Here is a 22,557-nt window from a genome sequence, read left to right on the forward strand (position 1 = left end):
AGAGCAAGTGAGGTTGCAAAACTGTTCCTGGACTCTCACTTCAGCCTGTGAGAGAGCGCGGCTGTTCCTCCATTTGAAAACACCCGACACAAAAAATATGAATATGACAAATATTCATATACAGTGGTCCCTCGACTTACGAACTACTCGACATCCGAAGTTTTCGACTTACGAACGACAAAAATGACAGGAAGTCGTTGCTGGTTTAGATGCGGCTTCCTCGACGTACGAATTTTTAGATACGGTTTCCTCGACTTACGAATGTTTCCAGACCTCTGTGGGTGCGCTTTTCGACTTACGAAAATTTCCACCTACGAACGTGCGTTCGGAACGGATTAACTTCGTAAGTCGAGGGACCACTGTACTGCTTTTCATCCAAAGTTCTCAAAGTGGCTTACATAAAAAAATAAAGTGGCTCCCTGTCCCCAAAGGGCTCACAATCTAAAAAAAAAGAAAAGAAACATAAGACAGACACTGGAAGGATGGTGTGCTGGGGTTGGATAGGGCCAGTTCCCCCGCCGCCCCTGCTACTCAATACAGAGAATCCCCCACTAAAAAGATGCCTCTTTGCTCAGAAGGAAAGCAGATGGCACAAAAAGCAGATGCCAGCCTGGCCTCTCGCCCCATACCTTCTTTCTCTCCCATGAAATGGGTGAACCGGGGGGGGGTTCTCAAACTCGAGTGCCCAGATGTTGCTGGCCTACATGCCCCAGCACCCCGCCAGCCCAAAAGCCATTTGAGAACCTCTGGTTTAACTGGAGGTGGGGGAACTGAGCCGGGGGTGGGGGGAGGTTAGGCTAAACTCCACTGAGCCCCTTTTCAAGTGCTGGCTCTCTTCTATTTAGCAGGGGGAGATCACTTTCTACTTAGCACCCGGGGATACACTGCTTCGCCTCCGAGATGAACGCGTGCATTCAGGCAGCCATCCAGGAAGCCCCACTTCGACAGGGCAAGGACAGGTTCGCCCCCCACACCTGCTCTTTGTGGGGACCAGGCCTTAGCCCTAGAATGCCACACCCCGACCCCTGCACCCACACGCGCTACCAGCCAGGGAGCGCCAGGGGCTTAGCGGGAGACGTTCTGGGTCACAGCCGGCGAGACGCTACCTGGAGCACTTCTCGGCACTGCCGTTCACCATTGGAATCCATTTCGTCCGGATCTGGGGGGAGAAAGGGGGGAAAGAAAGAACTGGTTTTCATCAGCAGACTAGGGAACCCAGAGCCAAAAAAAAAAAAAGATCAAAGAAGATGAGCCAACACATCCTGGGCCCAGGAATTTGCTCCCCTCCGCCCTCCCAAGAAAAACCCACACTCTTGAGGCCAGGGGTTCTCAAACTTGCGTCCCCAAATGGCTATCAATGGCTACTAGTCTGGAGGGCTATAGACCGCCTTTTTAGACTGTGAGCCATCTTATTTATTTGTTGTGGTTTTCTCTGTGTAAACTTCATGGGGAACTTTTGTCGAAAAGCAGCATATAAATATCTGTTTGCTTGTTTTTTCGTTCAACCAACCCCGGCAGAGGAGGGGGGCATGTTTGAGAACCCCGGGCGTAGAGAGGGCACTGCAGCTCAAAACAGAGGCCCGGAGAGCAAAGGGAGAAGCCCAGGGCACAGTTTGCCCCCCGACCCGACCATGCAACCCCCAACAGCTGTCTGTGGTAGGGGGAGGGGGGGTGTCATTCACATGAGAGCATCGGGGAGCAGTACAGTACATCATATTGTGGGGAAAGAGAGGCAGAGTAGATGAAGGCCCCCCCACCCCCTACCTTGTCAATGGTGGCCTCCTTCGTGACGTCATACACCATACAGACCACGTTTGCCTACAGAGGAACAGAGAGGCACAGGGATGTTAGGGGCAGGCCACCCTGCTGAGATCTAGGGCTCCCTCTCCAGCTGTCTGGGGATCATGGATTCGGCCACTTCTGGCCGTATGTGCTGCTGGTGGGAGAAGCTTAATGTAAATCACCTTGAGCCACTTTTGGAAGGGTGGTATAAAAATCAAAGCAAGCAAGCAAACAGTTGTGCACTAAAAAAACCCCACCATTTTATTCAGCAAGAATTTGATCTCTCCACCGCCCCCATTTCTGGATTCGGCAGAACTAAGCTGTAATGCTTTTTCTGGCTTGTACAGCGGCAGATCACTGGGGTAGGTGGGGAGGAAGTGGGAATTGTACGCAGGGGCATAACTGTAACTGAACAAGGTGACTGGGGGACACATACCCAGATGTCCCTGGGTACCCAGAGGCTCACAGCTGAGCGGCAGCTTGCTCCTTGCACCTGCCTCCCTGAAGCAAGAGGCGGGAGGGATGGGGAGGGACGGAGCTTCACTTTTTGTCCCGGGGCCCACATCCCGATACTCCCTTATTGTGAGAACCCTTGCACGTAGAAAGCGAGCATGAAACTCTTTCTCCCTGAGGGACTAGATTTCCCACTGCAGGTGGAGAGTCGCCGCATCTCGGTTATAGGAAGCACAGATTGAGGGAGCTGGTCTCTGTCTAGCTCAGCGCTGTCCATGTAGGCTGACAGCAGATCCCCTCTCTGGGGATGCTGCCAGGATTGAACCAGGGGCCTTCTGCAAAGCAAGGAATCTGCCACTCAGCGACAGGCCCCTCCCCTCAATGATGGGTGTCTGGATATTAAAACAATGCTAAATTCTAGAAATCTACGACAACAAAGAAGACGACTGATATACCGCTTTCCAACAAAATGTTTCCCAAAGCGGTTTAGATAGATACGATATTAAAAAAATTAGGCTCCGAGTCCCCAAAGGGCTCACAGTCTAAAAAAAGAAACATAATAAGATTGACACCAGCAACAGCCACTGGAGGGACGCTGTGATGGGGACGGAGAGGGCCAGTTGCTCTCCCCTGGCTCACTAAAGAGAATCACCACTTTAAAACGGTGCCTCTTTGCTCAGTTAGCAAGGGGCCTTTTAATCTAATTAAAAGCCTGGGTGGATACATGCGGCTCACCAATTCCTCTCCCGCCGCCGCCACACAGCAGCTCAGAAGTGGCCTCACAAACCATCTGAAGGCCGAGAGCGCCTTGGTCGTTAACGGCAAAAGTTCCGGAGTCTCACCCTTACGGCTCAAGGGAGACATCTGACCATGGGGGGCCCCTTCTGGCCACCGCCTTTGCTCAGATGGGGCCGAGGCAAATGCTTTTAGGGGGAAGCAGATGGCGGGATCAATGGCCCTTTGGGAAGCGAGTTTATTGCTTAATCTCCCAAATGCACAAGGTTTTTAGATTGGATTTGGCACAGCTGCGCTAAGCCCTCTGTAGCTACACACAATCCTTGGGTCCGTAGCTTAGGCGTAGGGCACAAGCCTCTCGCACAGGAGGTCCTGGATTCAATCCCCTGCATCTCAACTTAAGATGACCTCAGGTAGCAGGGCCGGGGCTCTTACAGAGCTGCTGCTAAGCAGTTGGGCCAGACGGCCTGAAGAGCCCCCCCTTGGGAGAAAGGGAGGCTGCTTCTCCCACCTGCTTGCCACGGTCTGTTTGAAGGATGATCACTGGCGAAGGAGAAGCCTCCGGCCCTAGTTTGGGAGCGGTGTGCGCACCCGAATGGCCATTCTCTCCCCACCTAACCTACCTCGCAGGGTCATTGTGAGGATAAACACAACCAGGCGCACCATTTTAGGCTCCTTTCGAGGAAGAGCGGGATATAAATGTAAAAATAAACAGAATAATTAAAAAATTAACTGGGCAACCCTTTTCTTCCCAAAGTGATGCCTGCTCATTCTTTGGGGAGCCGAATGAGGACACCTTCTTTTTGGCTGAACAGTGCCTCCAGCTTTAATCCAGAAATCTGGATTATCACAAGTTTGCCAAACACTGCCCTAGAGTTGGGGTCTCGTACCCTGGGTCCCTTGATGGTGATAGATTACAAAACCCACCATCCCCAGCCACACTGGCTGAAGGGATGATAGGAATTGTAGTCCAACCACATCTAGGGACCTGGATTTGGGAACCCCTGCCCCCTGGGCACTGCTGGGGAACACTTACCATATTTACCCAAATAGAAGACGCCTTTGAATTTAAGTCGACCCTTAAAAACAGAGGTTAAATATTAAAGATCCTGTATTCATCCAAAAGGGACAGGACTCTGAATTTAAGACAGTTTCTTAGATAAAAAAAACTAGGATTCAGGTAAATACGATGACTTGGCTCCTAAAAGCACATTCCCAGGTACTGGGCTTTTCTTGATGCAGAGGAGACCCATGTGGAGTGCACACCTTGACTCTGGGGGTCTCCCGCCGTTTGGGGTGGGGGGAGCAGCTCTTGCTCTGTCCGCTAGAGAAACAGCCTCTTCCCCGACCCATCCATCTCTCTCTCTCTCTCCCCCCTGCTCAGGTCTGATTTAACCCACTGGGTTAAACCACGCGCAGCTGCTTACAAGCAAGCAAGCAAGCAGATTAAGCTGGCAGTTAACAAAACTGATAACTGTAATCCCCGCGGTGGCCTATCTGGGATTTCGGCAGAGTTAATGAAGAGAGTGGTGAGCTGTGGCGGAGCTTTGAGAGCAGAACGGAGAGAAGGCTATTGCGGTGGGGGCGGGGGGGGAGAAAGCCCCGCCCGACACGCTCTTTGCTCACCTTGGAAATCTCTTCTTGGAGCTCTTCATCTGACTGCTCTGATTCTGAAAGGCAAAGGCAAATAAATAAATAAATAAATAAATAAGGCTGAGGATGGGTGCCCCCTACTACACCCCCAGGGACCATTCGGGGCACTGCAAGAAGGTTGTTTGAGATGAAAAGACAGAGCAGCTAAACAGGAAGTCACATGCTCCAGTGCTGGGCAGAGGAAACCTGGCCTCAAATTTAGTCTCGTCTACAGATTCCCTGGTAAACTTGGTGGGTGGGTGGAATTGTTCTATTTTAAAAAAATAAGCATGGTCAGGGTCAGGATCAGGATCATGCAGGGCAGGATGGATGCAGGTATATGCGGTTTGTTCAGAAGATACAAAGTGCATCTTTATTTTAATGTTATTTTTTTAAAAAAATCATCAGAACAGTGCTGATCTGCCTTACAGATGTTGTGAAGCTACGGAACAGGCGGTTCAGACCTATGGCGTTACAGGAGCATGCAGCAAAACCCCCGAGGCCCACACTTTCCTTCCTCCCCACAAATGTCACAAATCCCATTCTCCAATTTCAGGCAAACTATAGTTTGCTGCTTGCGCGAACCATGGATCAAACCCTCGTTTGTGATCTTGGTTTGAAAAGAAAGTGCAGACTATGGGGAAGAGAGCTGGCCTTGTGCCAGCGAACATGAATTGTCCCCTTTGCTAAGCTGGGTCCACCCTGCTTTGCATCTGGATGGGCAACTACATGTGAGCACTGCTGTAAGATATTCCTCTTAGACAGGCCTGCTCAACTTAGCCCCCGCCCCCAGCTGTTTTTGGACTACAACTCCCATAATCTCCAGCCACAGTGGCCAATAGCTAGGGATTATGAGAGCTGTAGACCAACATCTGCAGGAGGGCCGAAGTTGAGCAGCCCTGCCTTTAGGGGATAGGGCCGTAGCTCAGTGGAAGAGCATCTGCTTTGCATGCAGGAGGTCCCAGATTCAACTCCTGGCATCTGCAGGTAGGCCTGGGAGAGGCTCCTGCCTGAAACCTTGGAGAAGCCGCTGCCAGTCAGTGTAGTAGACAATACTGAGTGAGACGGACCAAGGGTCTGACTCTGTATATGGCAGCTTCCTATGTTCCTATAGTCTGCTGGTTTGGATGAAACAATGGTTTCCTTCCCGGTGGAAAATGCGGCCACCTACCTGAGTAGTCCACAATGTGGGTGGGGACTTTCTCGGGAGTGACATCCGCTGGAATTGTGATCTCTTCTGCACGCGAGGGCACCTGCGAAATGGAAGTGTGGCATTAGCACAATGCTGTGATAGGTGCGTGTTGTGTGTGTGGGGGGGGGAGGGGGGTAAAAGCCAGCCTCAAGTGGTGAAGATGCAGGTAAAAGAAAGCCTCAGGTGGCGAAGATGCAGGGCAGATGTCTACTTTCAGCAGAATGCAACACAGAGGAGAACATAAGAACAGCCCTGCTGGATCAGGCCACAGGCCTCTCTAGTGCAGCATCCTGTTTCCCGCAGCGGCCCACCAGATGCCTCTGGGAAGCCCACAGGCAAGAACAGAGGATATGCCCTCTCTCCTGCTGTTGCTCCCCTGCAACTGGGATTCAGAAGTATCCTGCCTCTGAGGCTGGAGGTGGCCTGTAGCCACCAGACTAGTAGCCCTTGATAGACCTGTCCTCCATGACTTGGTCTAAGCCCCTTAGAAATGCAGGGAGACATGGGGAGTCTTAGCTGCATCACGGCTGCTCAGAGAGCTCAGAAGCATCCCTCAGCCCTGCCTGATGGGCGAAAGGGGAAGGTAGGACTCAAGGAGAGAATATGAACTAGGCTGTCATGCAGCTGCAAAGAGGACGGAAACACGTCTCCCCTTCTAACCAGCCTGCTCAGCTCAACATCCTTGTATCTCTGCATATGATGCTAGGCAGGTGGCAAAGGGGTATGTGTGTGTGGGGGGGCGGACTTAATGGTGGTGGCACCCCGCTCTGTGGATTGCTTTCCTCTGAAAAGCTTGTCTGACTCCAACTTGGTCACCTTTTCCACCCCAGGTGAGAACCTGTGTGACCTGATATCAAAATGCGGTAGAAGTTTGTAACACTATGCATGGTGTGAAGTGAGTGGATAGAGAGGGGTTCTTCTCCCTCTCTCACAACATTAGAACCAGGAGTCATCCCATGTAACTGATGGTGAGGAAATCTCTGCCGGGGGGGGGGGGCGTGGCTTGAATGTTTTAAAAGGGACTTGGACCAATTCACAGAGGACAGGTCTCTCAATGGCTACTAGTCTTGGTGACTATAGGCCACCTCCAGGCTCAGAGGCAAGACGTCTCTAAATGCCAATTGCAAAGGAGCAACAGTAGGAGAGAGGAGGTGCCTTCATCTCCTGCTTGTGGGCTGCCCAGGAGCATCTGGTGAACCACTGTGGGAAACGGGATGCTGGACTAGGTGGGCCTTCTTGGGCCTAATCCAGCTGGACTGTTCTGACGTTCTTTCCTGAACTTCTGAAACTGTGATCTTCATCCCATTTTGTTATGCTGGGTTTTAATTAACAGCCTTGTAATCGTCTTCTTCACTATGACCCCCACTGCCTACTGAGGTCATCGGGAGACGTCTGTCTCTAATTGCTGCCAGCTCGGCTGGGGGCCACATGGGGACGGGCCTTCTCAGTTGCTGCCCCCAAGACTGTGAAATGCGCTCCAAGACTGTGAAATACTATATCTCTGGCAATTTTTAAAAAGCATTTGAAAACCCAACTCTCCACTTAAGCGTTCGCAGCTTTTTAAATGTTTAGGTTTTAATCTGTTTTTGACTTTTAAATTGTTTAGATTGTTTTAAGTTTTGTGTATGTTCAACACTTGTTTTATGTTATTGTTAGTTTGGGGTGGTATACAAGTTTGATGGATAGATAAATAAAATTAGTTGTTATCCTTATATTTCACTGACCTTTTAAAAGAGGAAAGAACAATATTTGTATACATTGGGGGAAAGTTTCTTTCGAAGGGAGAGAAAAGGTTCCCGGTGCTTCAGGAACCCAAAGTTTGCAAAACACTGGAGTTAGATTGTGTGTGTGTGTGTGTGTGTGTGTGTGTGTGTGTGTGTGTGTGTGTGTGTGTGAAACTAAAGCAGGGATGTTTAGGGTGGAATAGCCAATTTCACACTTGCACTGTGTGGTGGCAGAAGCACGGAATATGCACATCCCTGCAGGAGACGGCACAAAACAGCACCCCTCCCGGCTTGCAGATCCTCCCCCCGAAGCACCTCTGCAGCCCTGAGAGGTCAGCAAACACTGACCTGATCCACTGACCCAGGTGACAAACATTTAAGCGGCTTGCCTGGGGTGGGAAGGTGGGGAGGTATTTAGAGGGATCCCAGTGTCTGATTAGGAGACTTACGGCACCAGAAGCACAAGGGTCACGGGGGTGAAAGTGGGGACAGGCACCGGCACCATCTGCTCGCCACAGATCAGAGACATCAGAGACGCCAACTCTGAACGAGGGGCAGGCAGAGGGAAATGGGGCCAAGCGAGTTAATTAAGGTAGCCAGCGTCATGGCAAGGGGCGCCTTTGGCAAACCAGTGGGGCTCGGAGGCAAGGAGGCTTGGCCGCTGAGAGCTTTTGAACAGATGGCCGACGCATAGAGATACACACAGACACAGTCGCTGAAAGCGCCAACCCTCCTGGCTGGAACCACCGTGCCGGAAAGGACGCTGAAGTCCACATCCATCGGAACAAGGTTCCCAAACCTTGGGACTTCAGATGTTGTTGGACTACAATTCCTATCATCCACAGCTTAGTCTCCCAGCGTAGCTAGGGATGATGGGAGCTGTAGTCCAACAAAATCTGGGGACCCATGGTTGAGCATTCTCTGCCACAGGCTGTGGCGACAGGACGACAGGTCTATCAATGGCTACTAGTCTGGTGGCTGTGGGCCACCTCCAGCCTCAGAGGCAGGATGCCTCTGAATCCCAGTTGCAGGGGAGCAACAGCAGGAGAGAGGGCATGCCCTCAACTCCTGCCTGTGGGGTTCCCAGAGGCATCTGGTGGGCCACTGTGTGAAACAGGATGCTGGACTAGATGGGCCTGGGGCCTGATCCAGCTGGGCTGTTCTTATGTTAATCCCTGCATTCGGACATCAGAACTGCTTCACTAGATCAGATCAACAGTCCAGTATTCACTCAGCAGCAAGCTGCAGAAGGTGATGGCCACCCCTTCATTGTCTCCAGTATTTGATATTGTGTGGTAGACTCTCTCTCTCTCTACGTGGAAGTTCTATTTAGCTATCGCGGTTAACAGCTGTTGCTAAGCTTCACAGGGGAGGAGTATTTTCTCTTAAGCCACCCAAGTTAGTTACTATTGCCACAGTTGGCGGTACTGAATACCAGCATCGTTCCTTCTAATAGCAAACTCAGACGGTTGAGTGGCTCTCAGTTTGGAAATAATATGGGGCTACCCCAAACTACGATAGTTGTTTCCACAAACTTGGGGGACTCCCAAGGTATGCAGATGCATATCAGTAACATATTGCAAAATAAGAAGGAAAATAAATGTTAGTGAGGGCTGGGGACATGGAAGCAGAATCCTAAAGGAGGAGGAAAGCTGAGAGAGGAAAAGGTGTTGGAAGATGGAAGGCCAAGGAGAGAAGGGGTATGGGGGAAACCCTTATGGTCAGCATGGGCTGTGTGCTATTTGGGAGAGAGAAAGAAAGAAAGAAATGCTAGTTTGCTGGACTTTGGGCCAAGTAGGTTATGCTGGAGGCAGGATAAGGCTTGCAATCTCATCTTGATTTGAACTTAGGGCTCTAGTGAGTCTATGGATATCGCACTAGGCAGATCTTGAGTGGCACTCACACTGACTCCTGAGAGGAGGCTTGCACCACTGAACTTAGCAGGAGCCCATGCGTCTGTGCTAAACCAGCTTTTCTCCTGAGTTCAGACACACTGGAATTTCTCCAGGTCTATATCCAGGGATGGACATTATTAGCGGAAAATTCGGATTGTCCAGGACAAGGATACTAGTAAGATCTGTATTTTAATTTATTTTGAATTAAGCTTACTAAGCATTTTAAAAACTTGATGGAGGAGAGGGAGGGAGGGAGAACATCTGCATTAAAATGAGTTACTGGCACACGAAGCCTTAAACAAGAGTGAATAACTGCTAACTGAGCAGAGAGGCACTTTTTTAAAAGTGGGGGTTCTCTTTATTTAGCAGGGGGAGAGCAACTGGCCCTATCCAGCCCCAGCACAGCATCCCTCCAGTGGCTGTTGCTGGTGTCGTGTCTATCTTAGGGTTCTTTTTTAGACGTTGAACCCTCTGGGGACAGGGAGCCATTTGATTTATTCATTTCTATGTAAACCACTTTGGGAACTTTTGCTGAAAAGCAGTATATAAATATTTGAGGTATCCATATAGGGAGACTTGGGACGCTGCTTCTGAAAGGTGGCTGGCCCCTGCTCTCAACTCCCTTGGCTCCAAGAAGTCACTTCAGAACCGCCCTGCTTCTGTGATCCGGGTGTCCAGCAATGCTATGATTTTAACCGCCCTCTAGGAAAGCATCTCTTTCCCCACTCACCTCTTCGGGGAACTCCTCGCCCACCAGGGCCATGATCAACGAGGTCTTCCCCACCTGGGCTACAAAAGAGGGAAGAAACAAAGGGATCATTACAGGGACAGCAAATGTTATGTAGCTGGAGGCATTCCATTTGATTCTTACAACAGCCTTGTGTGCTGGGGTAGGCTGTGCCCAAAGCCACTGAGTGAGCTTCACGACTGAGCTGGGCTTTGGACCGAGAATCTCTGCCCCAAATTCATCCAGCTGCTATGCCACACTGTCTAGGAACGTAGGCGGCTGCCTTATGCCGAGTCAGAGCATTGGTCCATCTAACTCAGCATTGTCTACCCAGACTGGCAGCGGCTCCTCCAAGGTTGCAGGCAGGGGTCTCTCTCAGCCCGGTCTTGGAGATGCTGCCAGGGAGGGAACTTGGGACCTTCTGCTCTTCCCAGAGCAGCTCCGTCCCCTGAGGGGAAGATCTTGCAGGGCTCACACTTCTAGTCTCCCATTCATATGCAACCAGGGTGGACCCTGCTTAGCTAAGCAGACAAGTCATGCTTGCTACCACAAGGCCAGCTCTCCTCTCCTACTGTGGCCCCTGTGGCTGGGGATTATGGGATTTGTAATCCAAAAACAGCTGGGGGGGGCAAAGTTGAGCAGGCCTGCCCTAAGTGATGTGCTCGCCCATCCAAATGCAAACCACAGAGGTCCATGCTTCGCAACAGGGACTATCCCTGCCTGCTACTGCAAGACCAGCCCTCCACTAACCCCTGCTTCAGTCAGAAGAGCCCAGTGCGACAATGAAAATATCACTGCCCAGCCACTCCAACCCAAAAGGTCCAGCTGGCCATCCCCATGCAAAGCAGCCGCCAAGAACACCCTTGTGGCTGACGCTTCCTATCTGGAGCCTAAACCCACAAAGCCCCCCAAACACGGCACATTATCTACACACGCCTCTTTAGAAAAACTCATATAATTAATTATAGAGGCTGCCTGGGGCCAAAATGTGGAAAAGCAACTGTTCTCAGCACAGAGAAGGCACTCAACTGTGTGAGGTTTTAAGAGAGCGATTAATATTTGAAAAGGTTGTCTGCAGCCCGCGCGGCAGGGAAACTTCAGTTTGTTTTAAGCACACCACCTTTTCCTTTCTTTAAGCTGCACACTCTCAGAGAGAAGCCGGCAATTCCAGACGCGGCTTCCCGAACTCAGTTAACTTGAGAAGGAAGGGAGGTAAAGACCCCCGAGACTCAGCCGGGTTTCCTTCTTCACATCACAATGCTGGCTGACATGGAGGGGGGCTTCTTCGTTTCATATCCCACATCCCTCCCGCCATCCCAAAAAGGATACAGAACCCTGGGGTGCCACACATCTGGCTCTGCTGAAATGAAAAAGAAAGACCACCTCTAACCTTGCCTTGCACTTCCAGGACAGTCTATTATTCACAAGCAAGTGATTAAAAAAAAAAACTTTTTTAAAAAGTTCTCATGCTTGAAGGAGCCTGAAAGAGGGCAGGTTTCCGGTTCTCATGGCGACAGAGAACAGCCTGAAAATGTGTGGCCAGCTTAGTGTTACCAAAGTGAATGAATTGACCAAGGACAGGTGCATCAGCCGCCTATGAAATAGCTAGGAATGGAACTTCCATCGCCAGAGGCAGTATATCTGACTATGAGCTGGTGGGAACAAAGAGCTCATAGGGGGACCCTGCTTAGCAGAGGGGGGAAAAAACCCATCACGATCTGTATCTAGGAACAGGCCTTCCCCGTGGCGGCTGCCTCATGCCGGAACTAACCCCAGAGAAGCCCTAGATGCCAGCTCTTTTTCACCTTCAGAAAACTGGTAAAAACTTTGCTCTATTTCAGAAGCAGAAGGTGGATAATAGACTTTTAAAGGCGAGCAAGCTTGGGAACCCGTCGGCTACAAGCGTATTTGATGCTCCCTTTAATACTGATCCAGGACTGCGGTTTTAATGGAGTAAATGCTTGATCCCAGATGTTGTTGACTACAACTCCCAGACTCCCCAAGCAACAGCCATTGCAGCTGGGGATTCTGGGAGTTGTAGTCAACAACGTCTAAGAATCCCTGTTAGAGGAGACACTGCTTGTGTTATCAGTTTTAGTATTGGTTTGATTGTACTAAATCAGGGGTTGCCAATCTTGGCTTCCCAGCGGTTGGACTGCAGCTCCCACCATCCCCTGCCACAATGGCCAAGCCACTGAGGCTGGGGATGATGGGAGGTGTAGTCCAACAACAGCTGGGGACCCGACGCTGGAAACCCCTGCTCTATAGACTGTACCTCTGCAGAGCCACACAAAAAAGGACACAGACCCCTTATGTTTTCATGTAATACTCAGGTTTCAATATGCATTTTTTGTGAAAATCAATAAAATAAAAGGAAGGAAGAAAACGGGCTTTAGGAACACAGGAAGCTGCCTTATACCACGAGTCCATCTAGCTCAGTATTGCCTGCACTGCCTGGCAGCAGCTTTCCAAGGTTTCAGGCAGGAGCCTTTCCTAGGCCTACCTGGAGATGCTGCCAGGGAGTGAACCTGGGTAGGCCGCCTGCATTTTCGCTGATGCTCTACCACTAAGCTACCGCCCCATTCGCTACGGGAACGTTACAGAGGCAGCACTCATATGGAGTCACCCATCCAAAGGTGAACCAAGGAGGACCCTGCTTAGCAGAGGGGAGAATTCACACTCACTACTGCAAGACCGGCTATGGGGCACGGCAGAGCCCGGGAATTTTCAGACCCAAAAGAAGACAAAGAAGCCCTCCAAATCTTCCTTTGACACCCGAGAGCCACCAGACGTTGCCCATATCCTGAAGTTTATCTTCGCAGCCAGAACCCAGTACATCTAAAGATACGCAACCAAAAGCGAATGCTGAAATTTTTACTCTGTTCTGGATACCACATAATAACATAGGAACCTGCCTTATACAGAGTCAGACCATAGGCCCACTGCGCTGAAGACTACCTACACTGACTGGCAGCAAATCTCCAAGATTCCAGGCAGGAGTCTTTCCCAGTGAACCTGGGGCCGTCTGCATGTAAGCAGATGCTCTTCCATTGACCTACGGCCTCTTATATCTTACAGCGCTCACATGCAGTCACCCATCCAAATGCAAACCAAGGCAGATCCTGCTTAGCAAAGGGGCCAATTCATGCCCACTACTCCAAGGCACTCTTCTTCAGTCTCTCACTGCTCTCTGTAGTAACCACCAGTCCTCTCTTTTAGCATCCGGGGTTCCTAAAAGCACCTGCCGGGCTCCTGTCGACAGATCTCTGATCAAGCAGGGTTTTTCTTGGGCAGCGTTTGCTAGCAAAGGGCAGGTTTTAGGCACATTCCCAAAATTAGAGAGGGGGGAGCGGAGGAGATGGTCTCCCCTGCTAAAAGAGTATGGAGAAATCTGTCCTTCTGTTCCCCTTCTGGTTATATAAATGCCGGGAGATTTCCTGGAGACAAGAATGTTCCCTCACCGGCTCTCAGGAGGAAACATTTGGAAAAGACTGTAATGCAACCAAGACAGTGAAAACACAGAGAGAGAGAGAGAGAGAGAGCAAGCAATGGCTCTGTCCCAATGCCTGAGGGCCCCTCTGCTCCTCTCGAAAAATCAAGCCAATTGCAAAAACATTCTGCGTGGAAATCTCAAGGATGGCACATTGGACAAGGACATTTGCATGCAGGCTCTACAGACTCTTGACCTGGGTGGACTTTGACACGAATGCTGAAGTTAACATGTGTGTTGTTTTCATATGACAGCCCTGAGAAGAGAAATCTGGTCTTCCGGGGCCAAGCCTGCCTCTCCTATTCACTGATCGGCTCGCAAGGAAGGCAACACAGGACCTTTAAGGGGAAGGCGCAGCAGTCAACCACCTCAGAACGGGTTTACACGCTCGGCTCAGACACACGTGCTCACCAAGTGGATGATTTCTCTGTGTGAACAGGCTGTCACCAAAAAGCCTCCCTGAAGCCCGAGAGCAGGGCTGGGCAAACCTGGCCCTCCAGTTGTTGTCAAGCTACAACTCCCTAAAGAATGGCTGCCAGTCAGAGCAGGTGCCCTAAAGAATGGCTGCCAGTCAGAGCAGGCATTGCTGGGTTAGAGGGACTAGTGGGCTGACTCAGCACGAAGCAGCTTCAACGGGCAAGGTTGTAACTCGATGGGCGATTGGCCTGCTTTCCATGCAGATCGTCCAGTGCCTGTCATTCCAAGTGGGTTTAGCAGCAGCAAGATAAGGCAAGACCCTTGCCTGAAATCCTGCTAGTCAGCAGCATAGACCAGGGATTCTCAACATTGGGTCCCCAGATGTTATTGGACTTCAACTCCCAGAATCCCCAACCAAAGGCCACTAGGGCTGGGGATTATGGGAGTTGAAGTCCAATAACAACTGGGGACCCAATCTTGAGAATCCTTGGCATAGATGATACTGAGAGAAACAGACCAATGGTCAGACTGGACAGACCTGCTCAGTTTCGTCCAGGCTGCGATGTCATCGGCCTTCGGGCCATGCCTTCAGCCTACTAACGCTTTACTTCCGTTTCTCTCCTTGTCCTCCACGAAGAGCTACCCAGTTTCCCTCCATGCCATAGGAACATAGGAAGCTGCCATATACTGAGTCAGACCATAGGTTCATCTAGCTCAGTATCATCTGCATGGACTGGCAGCAGCTTCTCCATGGTTCCAGGCAGGAGTCTGGAACCTCAGCCCTATCTTGGAGATGCTGCCAGGGAGGAACTTGGAACCTTCTGCATGCAAGCAGAATGCAAGCTGCCCTTCCCAGAGCAGCCCCAAAGGGGAATATCTTACAATGCTCACACATGTAGTCTCCCATTCAAATGCAAACCAGGGCAGACCCTGCTTAGCTGAGGGGACACATCATGCTTGCTACCACAAGAACAGCTCTCCTCCCATTGCCATTACCCATGAAGCAGCAGGCCAGAGGGAAACCCTTTTGGTCACAGGGTCTTCACCTTCAGTGAGACGTGCCTAATTTTAGACCTAATTCTCTCTGCGACAGACAAATCCTCCATAAGCTAGTCTGCATGCCGGGGAGTAGGTCACTTTCCTCTGGGCAACGCTTCTGCATGCAGAGGCCATAATGGCAACCAAATCTGCAAGCTGGAGGGGGGGGTCCTCCTCCAGATCATCTAGTCCAGCCCTACTGCCAACAGTTTCTGCATGTAAAGCTTCTCAGTCCCACTGAACCTCCAAATGGATTCAAATGTGCTTCAAGACCCTGTAGGGAAAAAAGCTTTGCAAAAACTAAAAGGGCGCAGCTTTTGTTGGACTCCACCACTTCTAGGCTACAGGGGAGCAACTGAAGTCCTAACAGCAATACTATGAGTCCACGAGGCCCGCAAATTCTGGCTGTTGGTACCATCTCAGGGGGGCAAATGCTCATAGTGATTTTTGGCAATGTCTGCCCCGCTAGAGGCATCCTGGCAGCATCTGCTCCCTGCCTGAAACCGTCCGATCCAAGAAAAGCTGCATCTAAGCCTGCAACAGTTCCTAGCCCTAGCCTGGACTTCTGCATGCAAGCAGACAGATGCTCTTCCCAGAGGGGACCCATCTCCTAAGGCAAATATCTTACAGTACTCACACATGTAGTCTCCCATTCAAATGCAGACCAGGGCAGATCCTGCTTAGCAAAGGGGGCAATGCATGCTTGCTACCACAAGACCAGCTCTCCTCACAGCACTGCCCCCAAATTCTCCTTTCCAGCAGGCTTTTCGTTAATAGTAGAGCCTGTACCTCCATTGCAACTTATTTTGCTGCTGAGTTTTACCATTCTTTCAGAGAGAAACATGTTCCGGATGGGTGGCTGCTTTCTACACGTTGCCACTGTTGCATTTCTGTTGCCTTGTATGTCTCCCCAAACCCCACCCGGGATGTCACGGGCCAGAAATTACTGTCAGGAACACAGAGAAGCACTGCATACGTTATTGCTCTCTTTTCCATGCACATTTTGTCAGTTGCCTGGAGCGTGTCGGCAGAATGGCAGATCCCTCTCCTATCCCTAGTCCATCCGCAAGGGTTTCTCCAAAGGGATAGAGAGAGTGTGTGTGTGTGTGTGTGAAAGAGAGAGCGAGCGCAAAAGCAGCAAAGGGTCTGCACTGGGGGCAGCTAAGATGATGCTTCCCGAACCATTTCTGCCAGTGGTGATCAGCCACCCCCTCCTCTCAAGCCATCTCCAAAGGCTCTGCGGCTCCAGCACATACCTGCCCAGGACGCCGACCCTGCCAATGGCAGCAGCCCCGTCACCCGTCCAATTCCCCCAACCCCATTTCCCACTGATCTCCACCTGCACCCAAACCCCACTTGATGGAGGACCTCCCCCCTCCCCCCCAGGATCCCCCTCCCCTCCCCTCCCCTCCGACCTCGCTTCCTTCCGAAAAGCCTTCTGACCTCTCCCCACCCCACCCGGACTTCTAGCCCCTCACCTTCATCCGACCTCTGACCCCGTCCCCATCATCATCCCCCAAAGACCTCCGACCTTCCCCCTCAGCCCCCTCATTCCCCTTGACCCCCCCTCCCTCGTGGTCTCTGACGCCCCTATCCTCCCCCCAGGACTGCTGACCCCTCCGCCCAGCTCCACCCCCGAGGGGGGGCTCTTCTTCCACTCCTCCCACGCCCTGTTTCCCCCTCCCCTCCTCCCCCAGCGCTTACCCTCCCCCAGCAGGAGGATGCGCACGTCTCGCCTCATCGCCGCCACTTCGGAGCCGCCCCCTCCGCCACCCCACCTTCGCGCCTGAGAACTCCCCCCGAACGGCACCACCGCACAGCGGCTTCCCCGCCTGCAGCTCTCGCCGCCCACTTCCGCTTCCGGCCTCTCTAGCCGCGCCGTCGGGCCCTCTGCGCAGGCAGCGTCGCGTCCCCTGGCGGCAGGAGGCTGAAGTGCAGCTCCTCGGTTCTCGGCAGGCGAGCGGGGCCTGCGGGTGTGCGGAAGAGCGGCGCCCTCTAGAGGCCAAGGAGGCAGGCAGGCTGCACGCCGCACCGCGGGGCCGTACAGTCCCGATTTTACATAGCTATGGACAGTACACCGCGCTCCGGGCTCCTTGGAGGAAGAGCGGGAAATGAGTATAAAAATAAATAATAAAATAAACCACGAGGGGCCTCTGGGTACCAAAAAATGACAAGCTTTCAGTTTCGCACCATGTTATTTCGTTGAAAGTTACTGTACTGCAATTTTGATTATTTGTGACAACTGTTGTTAGGGGGTGATGAATGTTTGGTTGCACCTTTGCCAAGTAAACCTGGGACGGGCAAGAGTGCAGATGTTCCTTCACTGAGCTACAGCCCCACTCTCTAAGGGGAATGTCTTCCAGTGCTGCTTACACATGAAGTCTCCCATCCAAACACAAACCAAGGCAGACCCTGCTTAGCAAAGGGGGAAATTCATGCTTGCTACCCAAGGTCAGTTTTTCTTTGGCAATACATTTATCAACACACCTTTCTTCAGAAACCATGGAAGACAGACTACTGAAAAGTTCACTTCCTTCTCTGTTTTTATCCTCACAACCACCCTGTGAGGTAGCTTAGGATGGGAAGGGCAGTAAAGTAAAGTAAAATAAAGTAGTGCCATCGAGTCAGTGTTAACTCCTGGCACCCACAGAGCTATGTGGTTTTCTTTTGGTAGAATACAGGAGTGGTTTACCATTGCCTCCTCCCAACGCAATATGAGATGATGCCTTTCAGCACCTTCCTATATCGCTGCTGCCCAATATAGGAGTTTCCCATAGTCTGGGAAGCATACCAGTGGGGATTCAAACTGGCAACCTCTTGCTCGCTAGGCAAGTTACTTCCCCACTGCACCATTATGTGGCAGAGTAACTGACCCAAAATCACCCCATAAAATTTGTAGGCTACAGCCCAGTCCAACACTTTTAACAGCTACACAACTTTATTTAATTCTACATTTTAGATCTGTGTGTTTTTAACAAGTGCATTTTTAACAGACACACAGCTCATAAATTTTATAGCTTTTTGACCATTTATTTATAAATAATCCAGCTCCAATAGTAATTTTCAAATCACAGGTCAGAGAGTTCTTAACTATCTGGTGGTCTTCTCACCATTGTATGGGAAAGTTCCAAAATCAGGGGAAAAGATATTCTGGCTGATACATCTACAGCAGAATTGCAATCCTATTCTGTTTCCAATACACCCATTCTAAACTAACCCCATGGCATCTAAAATTCCATAACAAATCCAACAGGGGAACTCAAAGTCGCTTCATCACATGATGCTTTTGCACCCAGGCATTACAACATTGGTTGCACACTCACAGAATCCAAAGCAAAATATAGGAAAATATAGGAAAAGCCTCAAAAGTGGTCTGTTCTGGTATATGCACCAAAAGCTGTTTTGCGAAGTAGAAAAGGTCCTTGTGTGGCCGCTCACACATTCTACTTTAGGTGTACAAACAAGGTGCACGCTTTTTTAAAAAAAAATGCATTTACCATAAACATTTATATTCCACATTCTTACTTTATACATAAGGCAACTTATAAAACAAAAGCAAAAAATTAGAACCAAAATCTAATGTAGGAATATACATAGGTCAGAAACAGTGATGTTTGTGGCCCAATCTTCTATGCATTTACGTGGAAGCAAGTGCCATGGGGTTCAATGGTGCTTACTCCCATGTAAGCCTGCAGAGGACACCACAGACAATGTTTCATTGCTTACTCCCAAGCTGCTGCTTTCAGCTACAGTCCAGGAAGCCAGTGTAGGTCCTTTTTGGACCACATGGCTGATGAGAACTACGGAAGGCACAAGTTGTGCATTTCACATAGCTAGTTGCCATGAGTGGTGGGTTGGGCCAAGGAAAAGGGTACCCTCCTTGCTCTGACACATAGGACGCTTATACAATGAACTCAGGATTTGACCAGTGTCAACATCTGGGCATTACAATACAGATTGAATGGCAGCCTGGGACATCTTCCCATTGGGTCATGCTGAATTGTTTCACAGGGCAGCTTCAAGCGGCAGCGATGTCATAAATCAGAGGCGTTCAGAAAGAGGGGTCGCCAAAGCCAACGGCTAACTGCACCTCTTTGATCTCCTGTAGCAGATCTTTGTTGTCCAATTCCAGCTGCAAAGGAAGGAGATGGGAATGAGACAGAGGCACCACTCACTCGGCCCGCTATTTAAAGATCTGTCACGCTCGCTTTGGTTCAAGGAGGACCGCTGGACCAGCTAATCCTACTTCAAGGCCACACAAGCCAAGGAAATAGAGTGTCGCTGTCAACCTGCCAAAGGCTGGTCTCAGATACAAGATCTCACGTCAGGATGATAAGACAGAAGTCAGCAAGCAGCAGCAGCAGCCTTGGAAACGTCAGGTTTATTTATTTATTTTTAAAAAACATTTTTTCCAATTTTATTGAAACATAAAGCAAAAGAGGAAACACATTCAGTGTCATGTTCAATGCAGAGCATGGTCCACTTTCCTCCAGGGGCAAATTTGGGACCCCGGGATGAGCCAAATATACTATTGCCCTTGTTGGTTTGTTTTAAAATCTGCATCTGGACACTCAGCTGCCCTTTCCATGTCGGTTTCCAATCACAATCAGAGCGTGGAAAAGACACTCATTGGCAGAAGGAGGTGGCTGTGCAGTAGGTGGGCCCTTCAAAGAGCCACAGGACAAGCCAGGAGAGGAAGGGTGTGTGGAGCAGGGGCTGGCGACCTTCCAGAAGAGGTATGCCAAGTCTTCGGGGGACCCCCCCCCCCACCTCGCCAGCCCTGCATCCAGGCTCTGATGCTGCCCCATCACTGGCCATGCCCCCTGCTGCTGGACTCATCACTGGGCTGGGGGCCTGGGCTAATCACTGCCTCTGGTGAATTTCACGTTACATTTTTTGACTCTCGGGCAAGGATGCAGCAATCACCGACAGCGTGGCCACATCCCATGCAGCAGCAAGTAGAGCACACTGCGATTTCACAGCTGGATGGCCAAGTCCCTGATCGAATAGGTCTATCAGGCTTCTGATATATTTGCAACCGCTTAAGCTCATAAGATCTAGGTGTTTCCTTGATAATTGGATTTGGCTATTTAGTCTACTATTGACTCACGGGGTGGTTTATTGTATATTCCTGTCTGTTGCAACCCCTGCTAACTGGGCAAAGAGGCACTTTTTTAACGTGGTGATTCTCTTTATTTAGCAGTGGGAGAGTAACTGGCCCTATCCACCCCCAGCACAGGACCTCCAGGGGCTGTTGCTGGTGTCTATCTTACGGTTTCTTTTTAGACTGTGAGCCCTTTGGGGACAGGAAGGGAGCCATCTTATTTCTCTATGTAAACCGCTTTGGGAACTTTGGTTGAAAAGCAGTATATAAATATTTGTCGCCGTTGCATAGGTCTGTCTGGGTAACCCCTGCTAGCTGAGCAAAGAGACGCCTTTTAAAGTGCCGATTCCCTCATATTTAGCCCTCTCCAGCCCCAGCACAGCATCCCTCCAATGGCTGTGCCCCCCTCCCCTTGTGCTTCTTTTTAGATTGGGAGCCCTTTGCGGGCAGGGAGCCATCTTAGTTATGTATTATTTATTTTCCTGTGCAAACCGCTTTGAGAACTTTCTTATTGGAGATGCCAGGGAGCCAACTAGGAATCAACTGGGTGGCTGTAGAGAGCACACAGCCCCTCTCATGCAGATGCTCTTCCCAGAGTGGCCCCATCCAGTGTTCCCTCTTAATTTTTTTCATCTGTGCACAGAATCTGTTTTGTTCTGGGTGGCAGTATCAAGGCAGTGAGCACATGCATTCAAAATGGGGCCTTCCTGATTCAGCCCAAGCGGGATTTAAAACTAAGTGGACATCAAAAAACCTGTGATCGTGCACACATGTGCATGCCTTAGAGGGAACACTGGTCCAATCCCCTCAGAGGAATATCTTACAGTGCTCATATGTGGTCACCCATCCAAATGCAAACCATGATGGACCCTGCTAAGCACAGGGGACAATTCATGCTTGCTACCACAAGATCACCTCTCCTCCTGGATGCAGTTGGATTCAAGTTAGTGAAGAGCTAACTGTTATCAGAGATCTTGTGTAAGGTTCTCAATTAATAGCTGCCCCAGAGGAAGGCATTTTTTTGGCTGAAACGGTGTTGGCCTTTCAATAAAATATTCAAAAGTATCCTGAGATGTGGTCTCTTCTTGCTGGCACTTTGATGGATGCTTCCGAGATTTCTGTGTTTTCTGGCTGCTTAGCTCGCATCAGGCAGGACTATTGGTAGCAAGCATTTAAAAAAATTTAAAAAATTTTTTGCGGAAGGTAGTGACTTGTTTGTACCCAGAAGACTGGAGAAGGTGGTTTGCGGGCTGGTGAGAACTAAACCTGGCAGGAAGCAAGCGTGACCTGTTTAACAACAACAATGATAATACTCAGGGGTTCAAAGCACTTCTCTTATAGTTTACTGTAACCCTTAAACAACCTTGCAAAGGCAGGGGTTCTCAAACGTGGGTCCCCCGATGTTGTTGGACTACAACTCCCATCATCCACAGCTGCAATGGATGATAGGCATTGTAGTCCAAACAACTGGGCACCCACATTTGAGAACCCCCTGCTGTAAGCTGGGTATTATTATCCCTATTTTGCAGCTGCGGGCTGAGAGGGAGGGGCTTCCTCAAGGCCACCCAGTTAGAGGTGCGATTCAAACCAGACTGCTCCACATTCGTAGCTCAGCCTCTCAGCTATGATGCCACACCAGCTTAAAAACACTCACTAGTGACCTCTGAGCCAAGATTGTACACTCCTCCGCAAATCAAACGAGAGAGAGAGAAAACGTTACAAACCTTGACAGCGTACTTATATGACTGTTCTGCCTCCAGCTGCCTTCCACCCTGAAAAACAGCAAGCCACGATAAGCTGGGCAACTTGACAAGGCTGCAGTTGTAAGATATGGAAAGGATTCAATTATGTTTTTAACAAGAGCGGACGGCAGAAGAACACGTCCCCCGAGGAAGAGACGGTTGTCAGCTCTGGGAGCTTAAGAAGTGGATAATGACAAAGGAAAGGAAAACCAGAGTGTGTTTGTTTGTTTACCTCAAACTGTTTCTGCATTTTTCATAGGGAGCATCCTTGAACCTCACTGACCAGTACAGTATTTGAAAAATGCTCCTTCAAAACACAAGGAAAACTATGCACAATGTTGGCTTCAGAGCACTGAAGCTCTCATTTCCTTGGAGAGCATCCATGAACCCAGTCACCTATATCTTCTATGCTGGCTCAGAGAGAAGTAAAGAGTCCTGATCTTTCCTGGATAACAAAAGCCCATCGGGAACTCACCTGCATGCAGACCAGAGCTAAATATGCCCACACTTCAGCGTTGTTGTTGTTGAGGGCGTTGGCCTCAGAGAGGGCATCTTCGGCCTCCATCATCTCGTTGAGCTTTGGAGAAGGAGAAAGGACCAAAAACCGGAACATCAGGTTTTCCCTC

At 50.2% G+C, this 22,557-nt stretch overlaps 2 protein-coding genes across 8 annotated transcripts in view; both read right to left on the bottom strand.

Moving 5' to 3' along the window:
- Positions 1 to 16,947, bottom strand: part of RHOT2 (ras homolog family member T2) — a 38,138-nt gene extending 21,191 nt beyond the window's left edge. Inside the window, exons 1-6 of one of the 5 annotated variants that reach the window (XM_053276550.1) lie at positions 16,790 to 16,947; positions 10,144 to 10,202; positions 5,774 to 5,855; positions 4,597 to 4,640; positions 1,765 to 1,818; positions 1,107 to 1,159 (exon numbers count right to left, since the gene is read on the bottom strand). In XM_053276550.1, the coding sequence (XP_053132525.1) occupies positions 1,107 to 1,159; positions 1,765 to 1,818; positions 4,597 to 4,640; positions 5,774 to 5,855; positions 10,144 to 10,202; positions 16,790 to 16,826 (329 nt within the window). In that variant the 5' untranslated portion in view covers positions 16,827 to 16,947. The other 4 variants (XM_053276555.1, XM_053276554.1, XM_053276551.1 and 1 more) reach the window with 4 other exon arrangements.
- Positions 16,948 to 18,094: 1,147 nt separating this feature from the next.
- Positions 18,095 to 22,557, bottom strand: part of CFAP70 (cilia and flagella associated protein 70) — a 31,490-nt gene continuing 27,027 nt past the window's right edge. For all 3 annotated transcript variants that reach the window (XM_053275766.1, XM_053275767.1, XM_053275768.1), the window contains 3 exons: positions 22,407 to 22,508; positions 21,914 to 21,961; positions 18,095 to 19,217 (listed from right to left, as the gene is read on the bottom strand). In XM_053275766.1, the coding sequence (XP_053131741.1) occupies positions 19,137 to 19,217; positions 21,914 to 21,961; positions 22,407 to 22,508 (231 nt within the window). In that variant the 3' untranslated portion in view covers positions 18,095 to 19,136. The remainder of the gene's footprint in view (positions 19,218 to 21,913; positions 21,962 to 22,406; positions 22,509 to 22,557) is intronic.

This window comes from Hemicordylus capensis, chromosome 13 (assembly GCF_027244095.1).
Source record: "Hemicordylus capensis ecotype Gifberg chromosome 13, rHemCap1.1.pri, whole genome shotgun sequence".
Taxonomy (NCBI): Eukaryota; Metazoa; Chordata; class Lepidosauria; order Squamata; family Cordylidae; genus Hemicordylus; species Hemicordylus capensis.